The following is a 14,392-nucleotide window of genomic DNA, read 5'->3' on the forward strand; positions in this document are numbered from 1 at the left end:
TACAAAGTGAGCCTGAGGCCAGCCTGAACTGCATAGCAAGACCCTGGCTCAAAAAGACCAAAAAAAAACAGTGAAGTTATGTGTTTTGTCACTTAGTATAATCTCGTCAAGCATGGTAACACAAATGGTGGATCCCAGTTGTTTAGAAAGCCAAGGCAGGAGAATAAGTTTGAGATCAGCCTAAGCAACATAGTGAGACCTTGTCCTAAAATTTTACATAGATGGGAAGTAAGCTCCAAAGTAGAACCATCTGACATATATGAGGATTTGGATTCAATTCCTGGTACCACTTCCCTAAAAGATTGTGAGTATAGGGGCTGGGGATTTAGCTCAGCGGCATAAGTGCCTGCCTTGCAAGCAGGCAGTCGTGAGTTCGATCCCTGGTACCGATAAAAAACGAAAAAGACAAAAAAAAAAAAAAAAAAAAAAAAAAAAGATTGTGAGTATTTTTCTATCATTAAATACAGTGTTCAGGCCAGGCATAATGGCTGTAATCTTAGCACTCAGGTGGTTGAGGCAGGAGGATTATTGAGAGTTTGAGAACAGCCTGAGCTACAAAGTAAGCTCAATGCCAGCCTGAACTGCATAGGGAGACCCTGTCTCAAAAAGATAAAAATAAATTTTAAAAATTACAATATTCAGTTCCTTGAGTTTGTGGAATGATAGATTTTAAACCATTTACTTTTGATTAATATTCTAAAATATAGAAAAATAATTTTTCATTTTACTTTTTTTTTTTTTTTTTTTTTTTGAGATACAGGGTTTCACTACAGTTTCAGGCTGGCCTTGACTTCACTTTGTAACCCAGGCTGGTCTCAAACTTGCAGTGATCCTCCTTCCTCAGCCTCGCAAGTGCTAAAATTATAGACACGCACCACCACATCTGGCTTCATTTTTCATTTAATATGTGTTTACTTTAATATGTGTTTAGAATCCATGAGAGTCTTTAGAACTTCTGTCTGTAGTATTTGTAATAAAACCTTTGCTTTTGGGATTCATTTACTTGAGATTTAAGTTTTATGTTTGAAAGAACCTTCAGTCTTTATTTTATGTTTTAGTCATGAAAATATCAGAAGAAACAACATAGGTATAAGAATAGTCACTATTGGGGCTGGGGATTTAGCTCAGCGGCATAAGCGCCTGCCTTGCGAGCAGGCAGTCCTGAGTTCGATCCCTGGTACCGATAAAAACGAAAAAGACAAAAAAGAAAATGGAAAAACAAAAAAAAGAATAGTCACTATCAGTTTTTTATTAATGAAGTTTTTTGTGTGAAGCTGTGATACTGAATCTAGGACTTCACATATGCTAGACAAGTGCTCTCCTACGAATTATCCTCAGCTGCACTTTAGTTTTGTTTCTTTGGGGAATAGTTAAGTTCTACGGAACATATCAAAACTAGCTCTTAAAATGTTCAGGTGATCAACCCTGAGCCCTTGATTCTGTGGGTATGTCTGTATACACGTATACCGCGTGTTTTATGTGTATATTTGAATATATGTCTTGTATACATACGAGGAACATTATCTGTAGCCAGAGTTATATCGTAAGTTGTTGAAAAATTTACAGTCTTATCAAAACAATTGACTGTTTAATACATTTTGCTTTGAGGTAAAAGGGCAGGACAGTTAACTTTTAAACATTTTTAGATTGGCTTAGTCCTTTTTAAAAAATATAGACAATAACATAATTTGAGCTAAAAAAGACTTGAAATCTAATGATTTATAATATTGCACTGTGGCCCCTGTAGCATTGTGTTAAATGGATCCTATGTAAAACAATGCAAATGTATAATCAACTATTTTAATCAAGACCATTTTTCTCTTCAGTTTGCCACTTTGGGGGAAACATTTATCACAATGTATCTTTTGTTCAGCTATGAGAAAAGATGGATAATTTTTGCCATTTTACAAAGAGCTGATGGGTGCTTTTGTTTTTGTGGTGCTGGGATTTGAACCATAGGGCTTTTCATATTTGAGGCAAGCACTCTACTACTGAGCTAAAACCTCAGCCCTGTGAAGAGCTATTGAATATGATACTGCACCTAGGAGAGGTTCTTGAATGCTTTGTATTACAGAACATTGATCGCTAGATACCGTAGCTTTCCAAGTAGTAGTGGTTTTTCCAACTTTAGCATGTATTGGAATCACTTGGAGGGCTAGGCAAAGCATGGTACTAAACTGTGTATAGTTTCTGATTCAGCCTATCCAGGCTGGACCCAGGAATTTGTTATTTCTGACAGATTTGCTGCTGCTGCTGGTCTGAGACATAATTCATCTTTTTATTACTTTGAATACTTAGGCAAATACCTGGGGTTTCAGTTACTGCTGACTAGTTTTAGGTGGATTTTGTCATGGCAAAGTTGGCAAGTAGTTGAATATTATTCCTAAATTCTTGTGACTTATTTATTCCCAGTATCTTCCCCTGGACTCACCACTTTTTGCCTCTGTAACAAGTATTTTACTTTGTTTTGCTTTGCTTTTTTTCTGAGACGTTATTTTGCTATGCATTTCAGGCTAGCCTTGAACTCACTTTGTGGCATAGGTTTGCCTCGAACTCACAGTGATCCTCTTGCTTCAGCCTCCGAAGTGCTGGGTTTTGTGACAACGGTTGATGAAGGAAGAATACTTGCTATTGTGTAGTGCCGTAAAATAAAAGAAAAAGAAAATTTTGTGTAGTTTTTGTCAAGTAGGAATTAGAACCAGTCTTTGCAAAAATTTGTGTTAATATCATTTATAGTGTTACTGAATTGCAGGAGTACAGAGTTTAAAAATTGTTAATGTTGGGCTGGGGATTTAGCTCAGCAGCATAAGCGCCTGCCTTGCAGGCGTGCAGTCATGAGTTGGATCCCCAGTACCAATTAAAAAAAAAAAAGTTAGTGTTTACCTGGTTCTGCCTGTGTAATCTATAGAAAAATTAGGTGTCAGGCTTTGTGGAGCAGAAGTAGTTGCAACATGAAATAACCAAAATCTTCCTTGGAACAGGTTTCTTACAGCTAGGGGCAGGGTCTTTGACAAGTTTGTCTTCCACTCTACCTCCTGGCTGCATTCCAGGTTGGCTCATTACTGCTGCTAGATCAGCAACAAACTCTTCAAGTAAAAGATCCTTTCTCCTACTTTCTCCCCACATGCCTGTTCTTTTGGAGACCAAATTCTACTTGGAGGATACCCTGCTGAGAATGTTAATTAACCAATATTAGCTATTTTGCAAACAGGTCTGAAGCCCTAGGAAATAATATGTTTATTGGCCTAAAGTGTTTGCTAATGTTAATAAGCTTGAAAAATTAAAATTTTGAACTTAGTTTTAGTTTATATCTTAGTAAATTTCATTTTGATTCACTTTGGTTCTTGTTACTAGATTGTTTTAATGTTAGGACTTGGTTTGTAAGACTTTGAACTTGGGCAGGGGAGTCGATGTCTCAGCCTCAGCTCCATGTTGTTCTGGAGTCACTGTGAGACACTAGATTGAGAGTTTATCCCTCAAAGGTAGGAGGGATGTGAACTCACAATTACATTTTTCAGCCCTTGTAGTACTTTTGCATTTCTCCTACAAAAGAAAAAAAAAAAAAACAATATCAAAACATGGAAGGTAAATTCCAAGGATAAAGTTAAAAAGAAGACTAGCACATCATCGAATATTGGACTGTGTTAACTTTGTACTCTTAATAGAAGGATCTTCTTTATATGGAGTTAGAACCCAGACTGTTTCAGGAAGTGGCATAATTAATTATGGATGGAAGAAATTAAGCCTGTAAAAATCTGTCTTTTCATGCAGTGGAGAATACCATAAAGACTTAAGTTTCCACTGACGATATTATTTGCAGCACAACATGTTACAGAGCATTTTTTTTTTTAAAGTATTTTTGGGAGAATTTTATTAGCTTTTTTACTGCTGGAAGACAATACCTAGCGCCCACACTTGATGGGGAAAGGTTTCCTTATCTCATGGTTCAGGAGACTCAGTGCATGTATCAGGCTCCAAGGCCACATCATGTTGGCAGAAGGGCATGGTGAGGCAGAGCTGCTCAGTTCATGCTAGCTGGGGAGCACAGCAGGGAGCAGTGCCAGAGAGAAAGGGGCAGGGAACCACATATTGTCCCCAGGATCATACTTCAGTGATCCACCCAGAACACAGTGAGCATGCTTTACTAATCTGCTAAGTGTTCCTTAATCCAGTGAGGCTGGCATATCAGGGTTAACAGTTGCAAACAGGGTGCTTTCATACAGGAGCAACAAGTCTTCAGATGTTTGTGGAAATAGATTGAACTTTGTATTGAAGTTTTTTCTGTAAGTTGATAAGGAAAAAACTGGAAAAGAAGATAGGAGCATTGAGATTTAATTATATGTTTGATTTTTCTCAGTCCTGAGAATTTTGAGTTTCTGGAGATGGTGTGATAGTCTCAGCGAGACAAATTTTCTCTCCCACCTGGGCAGTTGGATAAAAGGGTTTCCGGAACTAGTACTACTTCATCTGCCTCCCACTGGCTGCTTTTCGGATTACTCCTGTGTGTCAGGAAGTGGTTGAGTGCTCCTTTATTTCCCCTCCTTAATGATCCTGTCTTTAAGTGGCTCCTGCTAATACTTGTGCCTTGAAAGATCTCTTGATACCTTCAACCAGGACCTCTTCCTCCTAACTTCGTTATAATCACTTGGGTGTCCAGTAGGCATCTCAGACTGAACACATTCCCCTGAACCCTTGATTTTCCAAGTGTGCTCCTTGCTGTTGTCACCAAGTCAGGAAATGGCAATTGTTTAGTGCCTTGAAAAAAATGAGGTCATTCTTAGCTTTTCTTTCTCTCACACCATCACATCTCATATACTCTACAAAAAATTTGCCTTCGAATGTCAACAGACAGTGACCTGTCCTTACCACCTCCTACTCCTGTCAGTCTATGAGTGTGACTTCCCTTTAGCCTTACCAACTCAACCTGAGGGACTTGTGCTACTCTGAGAGGTGAAAAATTATTTCATTGTAGTTTTAATTCATATTTCTGTCAGGCAGGTTGAATGTCTTACTATTGTCTTAAGTTGGCTTTTTTTTTAAACGAACTTTGCTCATGTGACCTTGAGCTCACTATGTAGCCCAGATTGGCCTTGAACATGTGGCAATTCTCTTGCTTCAGCCTCCCAAGTGCTGCGATATCAAGCATGCATCACCACGCCCAGCTCATGGGTTCATTTTGTTTGCGTATTTTTACTTCCAGGGATATTGGAAATTTATTAAACCATTTTATGAGCATTCTTTGTATATTAGGGAGGTCAGCTTTTTGTGTGTAATGGAAGTTGCAGATTGTCTCCTTGTATTTTTTTTTTTTGGTCTTGACCAGTCAGAATCCCTAAGTCAAAAGATCCAGTATTTAACTTGTTGACAGGTACAGTCACATTGCCTTTTAGAAAGACTTTATCAGTTTACATTCTTCACGTTATATGACTTCATTTCTTCATTTGTGTGTACTTGATCTTTAAACATTTTTAGTTGATCCATTAATTAGCACAGTTCTTCGTTAATTTTTATTTCCTAAAATCTTATGAGGTTGTGTAATTTTAAATGAAAAATTGTGTATTTTTCAAAGCTACCTGTATGCTTTTTGTGTGTGTGTGTGTGGTTTTTTTTGAGACAGGATCTTGCCTTGTGGTTCAAGGTGGTCTTGAACTTATAGCCCAGACAGGCCTCAAACACCTCCGCAGTGCCTCAGCCTCCCCAGTGCTGGGACTGCAGATGTGCACAGTTACATGCTTTATTTTAAAAATTATTTCTTCCTTTCTAAACTCAGATCTATTCTTACATATGTTGCAGACTTATTCCAGTCTGTGTCTTACTTTAATTTTTGAAAATTTCTCTTGGTCAAGTATAGTACCACATGCCTGTTACCCCAGAATTCTTGAAAGCTGAGGCTGAAGTATTGCCAGTTCGAGCGCAGACTAGTGACTTACTGAGGCACTGTCTCAAACCAAGAACAAAGTGTTGGAGATACAGCTCAGTGCAAAGGTCTTGGGTTCTATCCCCAGTACCACATATAAAAATATACAAACACACCATACAAAAACCAACACTAAAACTTGCCATAAAGGTATTTTTTTACTGTTAAAGCTCTCAATCTGTTGAATATAGTACTTAGTAACATTCAATTTTTTTCTTACCAAATTTGTAATGATTTAGTTGTGTTTTGATAACTCACTGTTGAATTTTGAGCGTAAAGAACTGTATTTTTCCATGGGAGTGTGGACAAGATATTGCTAGTTGTATTATAAACTAGAAGCATTTTTAAATTTTGCTGCATGCCAGATTACACTGTAATTTTTATTTCTTAATAACATAATCCAGAAATCAATTTCTATAGATTTAGAATACACTGTTTGGTTTTTTTTTTTTTTTTTTTTTTTTTTTTTTTTTGCAGTAACTATTTTTACTCAATTACATTTACTTGATATTTTGGTTTTGTCTGATTGTTTTGGAGACAGAAAACCCATATTGGTCCCACCTGTCCCTGAACTCACCTCATAGCACAGGTGGGCCTTGAACTAGCAATCCTCCTTCAGCCTCTTGAATATCTGGATAATATGTGTGTACCACCGCACCTCTCTTAATTTGTTTTTTAAAGTACACTGAACACTGGAAAAATGTGACTTGGGTTCATTAGAGAATGGGAAATAGCCTTAAGGATTAAAAATTGGTTTTTATCTATATACAAAACCCTGTATACTTATATTCATAGCATCATTCATTGTAACCAAAAAATGGATACGACCTGAAAGTTCATGAGTTGATAAATGGATAAACTATTTGGCATGTTCTTGGAGCAGGCTATTGACAAGTTAAAAAAAAAAAAAATCTGGGATGTGGGTTATAAAACCCCCCCACATAATATGTTTCTGTTTGTATGAGGTATCCAGAAGAGGCAGATCACTGGAGACAGAAAGAACATTAGTGGTGACAGGAGTGAGTGGGAATATAGGAAGTGACCGCTGATGTTTTGTTTGTTCGTTTTTGTCTGTGCTGGAGATCAAGCCCAGGCCTCTTGCATGCTAAACAAGTGTTCCCTGAGCCACATTCCCAATCATGGCACTTCTTTGGGGATGATAGAAATGTTCCAGTATTGGTAGTGGTGATGGTTGCACAACTCTGAATACACTAAAAACCAGTGAATTATTTTTTTTTTCCTTTGCATTCATTTCAGAAAAGCCAGTGAATTATTAAAAAGGGTGAATTTTATGGTATGTGAATCTTAGAACAATTATAAAAATTAGTCTCAGATTATGCATAATACAGACATGCACACATGCATAATAAAATATTTGAGAGTGGCAGATGAAGTAAATTGATAGAAAAACTCTTCAGTCTACTGCAATAATTTTTGAAGGAAAGGATGGTGTGATTTGCAAGAACCTGAATTTGCTTCTCCATCAGCTGAGCAAATATTGGATAATTTTATGTTCTGAGAAACAGTTAAATTATATTAAACAGAGTATCTTTATATGGATGATTTTTGATAAATAATTTCTTTAAATAGGCCAGTCTTATGAAATTCGGATGTTGGATAATCGTAAAATGGGAGATATGCCAGAGATCAGTGGAAAACTGGTAAAGGTAAGGACAGTCTATTTTAATTCCTAACAGATGTTGCAGTGATTGAATAAAGTAGCAATTTTACTGCAAGAGTTTTTATTCTTAAAAAGATTAAAATTTCAAATCAAGAAATAATGGATATGTTAAATCTTTTAGCTAGTTTTAGCAATATTTTGTTCACTTGTGTAAAATGTGGGAACCAAGGAGCCGTAAGAAAGTTAGAATTATGTTAGGAAAAACTCACTGGTATAACAAAAGCCTAAACTTTTTATTAAAAGAAAAAGATAATGTATGAGTGAGGGGGCTGTACATATTAATACAAAATTCTTTTTGTTTCATATTTTATGATAGGAGGTTTGGGGTCTGTGTTAGAAGCCAGTCATCCTGGGTGTGGGGGATGTGGCATTGTCTGGCCAGCCCTTTGGGGTCTGCCTTCAGAACTATCCCTGCCCTGCCTGTGTTTAGCCTCCAGCTGTCAGGCCTCAGGGCCTGTTATAAATCCCTCAGCATTACAGGGCAGTGTTTACAGAAGAAGCTCATTTGGGGAAAGGCAGTCATTTTAAATGTTAACAAGAGGCAAACCAAGATCCTTCTGTCTTCCCATAGAGCAGCACGTTGTAGCTCAGGTGCTGCTGGGCCCTCAGGATGGCGAGGCATTTCGTTGGGATGGCTTCCCTCTGTGGGTCTGTTATTTTAGAGGGTGAGCATGGGAAAGCCTTTTGAAAGAATAAGTGCGTGGGCTGCTTTGTGATAAAGCAGTCTGAATTTGGTGTGCCTATTAGGAGAGCCAGCAGCCCAGCGGAGGTCTGAGAGGAGAGCCTTTGCTATATTTCAGTACTCTCATCTGGGGACAGGAAGGTCCATCCTTGGATTTTTTTTTTTTTTTTTTTTTTTTTTTTTAAACCGGTACCGGGGAGCGAACTCGCCACCTGCTTGCAAGGCAGGTGCTTATGCCGCTGAGCTAAAGCCCCAGCCCCTTAGAAGGTCCATCCTTATAGGAGAGTGAGCTTAGTTCTTTTCTTTCTCTCTGAGAGAAAAGACTAGAAATCTGGTCCCCCTGGATTAATGTTTTGCCAGCTCAGAATGCAATGCCAGATTTCATCATACGACTCTTGGGGCTTCTGAGGTACATGGAACAAACATAAGGAGAAAAGTTATTTGCCCATTCCCATACTTACTGTAGACACTTTTGGTTTTATTTATGCTCAGTCAGTAGTGCAGTTGTTCATTCCCATTGAAGATGTTTGTCTCTCTCTCTCGCACACAAACACACATACACTCTCTCCTTGACATTCTTGCATGTCTTAAACATCAGTTGGATCTACTGTTTAGACACTCAAGATAGGACTGTTATTTGTATGTCTTACTGTTGGGAGACACAGATTTGAATTCCATGTCTGATGGTAACTGGTGGTTGATGCTGGTGAGTGGGACAATCAGTCATGTACTATTGGTGGTTCAAACCACTGGGAATATGTTAAGAAAAACTTATCAGGGAACCAGATGCAGTGGCACCCACATCTAATCCTCGGGCTTTGGGAGTTTGAGGCAGGAGGATGGCAGGTTCAAGTACAGCATGGACAATTTAACAATTAAACCCTAACAATATAAAGGGCTAGGGATGTTGCTCAGTGTGAAGATAATAGGTTTCACTCCTCAGTACTGAGAAAAAAAAATTACCAGCATTGTTCACAATGAAACAGGTCCTACTTGAATTGGCTGTGCGTGGCTTGGCTGTAAAGACAGTTACTTTGATCCAGGATCCAAGCTAACAGCATTCAGGTCCCAGTGTCTAGAAAGCATAGGAATGTTGGTGATTTTTTGCATCCTTTGTCTTGTTGCCCTCAGTCACCTTTGGGCAGATATGGTTGTTGTGTTATACCTGGCTAAAAATTCAAGCAAATAGTGTTTGTTACTTTTTGGTTTTTGTAGTGTTGGAAATTAAACCCAGGGATCCACACATATTAGGCATTTGCTCTACCATTAACCTGCATCCTTAGTATCAGTAATTTTGTTTTTAAGGGAAGATGTGTTTCACTGGAAAAGTTACATTTGATGACTAACATGTAAATTTGATTTTTCTTAGAAATATATCATTGTAAAATGGTTGAAAAAGTGTTAATTATAGATTCTGTAGTAAAATCCAATAGGTATTAACAGGCTACGTACTGAGGTATTTAAAACTAGATCCAAAAATGTTACAACAGTTTTTTAACCTCTTAACTGTGGCAAAATTTTTATATACCCAGAAATAAAGAGAATGATTTAGTTAATCCACATATATGTATCATGTGGTACATATGATTAAAAACATCTATGTCATGAGTTTTCATCCTAAGTTCTCCCAGCCCTCTTTGATGGCAATAGTTGGAAACACTTGCTTTATCTGTTCTTCCTTGTGCTTTTTTGGTGTGTGCTAGGTTATTCAATTTACTGATTCATTATTTTAATTCAGTTTGCCATTCATGACCATTTGACGTTTCTATCAAAGCATTGAATTAAGACAGTTTTGTTGTTACTTATCATTGAGAATGAACTGGCTTTCTAGTCCATTTCCCAGAATAGGTGGTAAGATTTATTTGTTTTATTATTTGAGAGAGGTGGGCCTTGCTTTGTTTGTAGTTCAGGGTAGCTCTGAACTGACTATGTAGCTTTGAACTCTTGGTAGCCCTCCTGCCTGAACCTTGCAAGTGCTGGAGTTACAGGCATGTAGCATCATGCCTAGCAGGTAGTAAGATTTAGAAAAAATTAGTTAGATAGATGAAACTTAATATTTAAAATACTTCTGGCTAGCTAGTTAAGTATGTCAGACTAACTTGGAGTGATAGCTTAAATTGTTGTTGAGCTTGTATTTACTTTCATAATTAAACACCAAAAAAAAAAAAAAAAAACCCAATATGGGGTAGAGATAACCCAATATGGGGTAGAGATATAGTTCAATGGTAGAGTGCTTATCTGGCATGCTTGAGGCCTCCAGAACTGCAAAGTAAATAAAATAAATAAATACTGCATTTTGAAAAAATAAAGAATACGTTAGACTAATTGGAGTGAAGAAATGTAGGTAATAGGGTAATAGTGACACTTCATCTTGGGGTAGTCATTGACACTAGAGAACCATCCAGCTATAAATGCACAGCGCATGTTTTGCTGATGTCACACTAGTGTGTGTAAACATTTAGCCCACTAAATAAAAGAGCTAAGTTTTGAAAGATCTCGCTTCCAGCTCATCTCCCATGTAATAAGCCATATGGCTGCCTGCTGTTTGTGGAGTTTGCTAGAACACATCCTGTTACATCTCCTGAGAGTTCATCTAGGATTCAGGACTACTACTGTCTGTTACTGCCAAAGATTGTAGGAGCACTTGCTTGGAAGTCACACACTTTTCTTTAGATAGATCCTCAGAGTATGCCACAGCTTATTAGATTTATTTGCTAGCTCTTTAGTTTTCAACAATACTACTTAAATTTTGGAGGCAATCTGGGGAACGAGTGATATGTTCCCAGAGATGCTTCTGAACTTCTTGCATCAGATGAACATATTCAGCAGTCAGTTTGAAGAGAAAGGAGCTAGCAAATATGAGAACCACTCTGGGTGCCGTGCACCACTGCTCTCAGGGCCTGCCTGCCAGCTGATGATGGTGGAAAGTGTGTACTGGTGATTGCTGGCACATGCTCTCCAGGCAGGTGAAGGTGGGGAGGATGGGCAAAGTCAGAGTGGCAGCTGAACCACAGTTCTGAATTGGTTCTAGCTATTACTTGGCCTTTTTAACAACCTCAAAAAAAAAATTGCTACTTTTAAGTAGTTTTGTGCAAAATAATGGCTACATTTTTATTTCATTTATTTTTTAAACTTTTTATCTCTTAAGACACCTTCTTGCTATGTAGTTTAGATTGGCCTTCACTTCATTATGTATGTCAGGGTAGTCCTCCTGCCTCAGCTTCCCTCAGCTGGGGTAACAGGTATGTGATACCACCAAACCCAGTGGGCCATGTTGTTAGATAATACTTAAGGAGTGGGAAAAGCAGGGGCATTTAAAGTAGTGTTTATATGTATTGCTACAAATAATTTCTGGTCATACCAGCAGACTATATGAAGATACAATTATTGTATCATAGTCTTAGAAAGTTACTTAAAATGTGTAAGAAACATTAAGTATGGTATTGAATGCATTTTGATCACTTGTTTTTCTATTCTGCAATGAAACATTGGTTGATGTCCCAACCAATAGGAGGTGAAGGAGGCATGAGTGAAGAGCAGAGAATTGACCTAGAGTTTAGGGAGTTAAAGCATTATCTAGGAATTTGAGTGTTTGAATACAATTTATCTGTAACTTTTTTTCTTGTTACTTGTAAATTAACCTCACTTGTAGATTAATCCATTTCCATATGTGGACAAGGATTGTAGCTCAGTAGTAGAGGAGATAACCAGTGAATATGACACACCCTGCATTCAGTTGCCAGCACCACAAAACAAACAAACCAAGAAAATCTTCAGAAAATAGTTGAAAATGTATTTTGCATTACACTGTTTTTTAGAAAGAATAGAGAGGTGTTTTGTTTGGCCAGTTTGCTGACAGAATGACTATTTTATTAAAGACACTTAATGATTGATATTTATTTATTGAGGGAGGATCTGACTATTCTGTTCAGGCTGGCCTTGAACTCACTGTGTAGCCCAGATGGCCTCAAATTCTGTGATTCCTCGTGTTTTAGCCTCCCGAGTACTAAGTTAACAAAATGTTAGCATTTTGCCTGGTATAATCTATCTTTGCTTTTACAACTTTTTATAATTCTCTATCTGGCATTTTCTTCATAAAAACATAATACTTGCTTACTAATTTTGGGGGCATGTACCTTGAGCTTTTTGTTTGTTTGTTTTTGTGCCGGGGATCGAACTCACGGCTTTGCACTTGCCAGGCAGGTGCTTGTGCTGCTGGGCTAAACTCCCAGCCTCGTACCTTGAATTTGAGTTGCAATATCAGTGTCTTTTATAAAAATACTGTACCTTAGTAACGATTTTGTTAGTACTTTTCATTTTGTTTCTATAATTCTTTGCCAAATAAATGTATCGTAATCCAGGTATCCAAGAGAAAAAGTTTGCTTATGGAATAGCTAAAGCAGAATGTTTCTGTATACTCATCTATTATAGGTTAATACATAATGCCTCTGTGTTTTATTTAGTTGGAGTGGTTTGAAAGTGTTCATTTTCCACTTACTCCACAGAGTATCATAAGGGTTGTATTCCATGACAGAAGGCTGCAGTACACGGAGCATCAGCAACTTGAAGGCTGGAAGTGGAATCGCCCAGGAGATAGACTGCTTGATTTAGGTACAGGCAGTGGACAGACATCATGCAGATGAGGACACCTTAGAGCTATGTCCATTAATGTGTTGGCACCATGTAATTATGTGGAGAACATTTTGGTATTAGTAGATTTTGTGCCTTGAGAATTGTTTTATACTTAAAAGTGATGTAGCTTTTTTGGTACTAAAGTAAACCTGGAATTTTGTGATTTTGAGACTAAGTTGGTATCCAGCCATCATATTTTAATAAAGTAAAACCATGGTAGGAGAAACTGAATCTTGTTAAGTAGATTTTGATATTGAGAGCAGACAACGTTGACCATGGACAACTTTGAAGGGAAAAGTCTAACATAGATATAATTATTCCCTTAATAATGTTGTATATTAAATGGTAGAGTTGTTTTGTTTTTTGAATGAGGTCTCGCTTTGTTGTTGAGGCTGGTCTTGAATCCTGGGTACAAGTGAGCCTCTTGCCTTGGCCTCCCGAGAGTGCTGGGATTATTGGTATGCAGCAACACTCCTGTCTCAGGTTGTAACATTCTTTAATTATTTAAAATGGTCGCATTTTTACATACCTTCTTTTTACAATACAGATATTCCAATGTCTGTGGGAATAATTGATACAAGGACAAATCCAAGCCAGTTAAATGCAGTCGAATTTCTGTGGGACCCTGCAAAACGTACATCTGCTTTCATTCAGGTTTGGATTTTTACATTATAACGAACACAGTGACCAGGTCATTTAGAAGGTCATAGTAAGATTTAGTTCTTGACAATTTTTTAAATGCTTATTTTAGAAATTTATCTTAATGTCTTTTTTTCTTCACAATCATAGTTAAAATGGGTTTAATCTAAGTTGGTCATGTTTTAGAGATATGAAGACTAAGCAATAAAAGTTATATTCTATTTTTGCCAGTAGTAGTCATCACAGTTAATTAAAATATATTTTTTCATGGTGTATTTCTGTTGAGGGCTACCATCTAGGATATGGCTGAAAAAAGTTTATAGTTTTAAAATTCTAACATTATTTAAAACATTTTAAATCTGAAAAATCCAAGCCTCCCCTAATAGACAGTAATGATTTCTCCATGTATCCATAACCTGGCTTCAAGTTACTAGTTTTCCCCTTTTTAAGTTATTATTTTAAGCTATCCTTTAAAACAAACCCTATACATATTTCATCAATAAATACCACATATAAGAGATACATTTTTAAGAAATAACATTATAGTATCATTATTGCATGTTTTAAAAACTTAGTAATTCTAATACCTACTGTGTTTTGTGGTGGAATTTAAACTGCTGAATAGGTAATCTTTATAGTAGTGGAAAAAACCATTTAATTGCTGACCAGTCTAAGTAGGTTACTTACAGTATATATCAACTGTAAAGAATCATTGGTTTTGTGCATTTTGGTGATCTACCAAATATTCCCCATCAGCTAACATGATTCATATTAGTTGAATGGCAGTATGAGAAAATATTGCTGTCAGTGTTTATCCCATATGATAACCAGTAATATAGCA

At 37.1% G+C, this 14,392-nt stretch overlaps 1 protein-coding gene across 7 annotated transcripts in view; it reads left to right on the plus strand.

Annotated features, from left to right (window-relative positions):
- Window positions 1-14,392, plus strand: part of Ubp1 (upstream binding protein 1) — a 70,713-nt gene that overhangs the window by 32,351 nt on the left and 23,970 nt on the right. For 6 of the 7 annotated variants that reach the window (XR_010051322.1, XM_063260435.1, XM_063260432.1 and 3 more), the window contains 3 exons: window positions 7,508-7,584; window positions 12,786-12,891; window positions 13,460-13,566. Coding sequence is in view for 6 of the 7 variants with exons in the window: in XM_063260435.1 (XP_063116505.1) it covers window positions 7,508-7,584; window positions 12,786-12,891; window positions 13,460-13,566 (290 nt within the window). In the remaining variant the exon portion in view is untranslated. The remainder of the gene's footprint in view (window positions 1-7,507; window positions 7,585-12,785; window positions 12,892-13,459; window positions 13,567-14,392) is intronic. The other variant, XM_063260431.1, reaches the window with a different exon arrangement.

The sequence above is a fragment of the Cavia porcellus genome, unplaced genomic scaffold (genome assembly GCF_034190915.1).
Source record: "Cavia porcellus strain 051 isolate PalLab524CR breed Dunkin Hartley unplaced genomic scaffold, mCavPor4.1 scaffold_13, whole genome shotgun sequence".
NCBI lineage: Eukaryota > Metazoa > Chordata > Mammalia > Rodentia > Caviidae > Cavia > Cavia porcellus.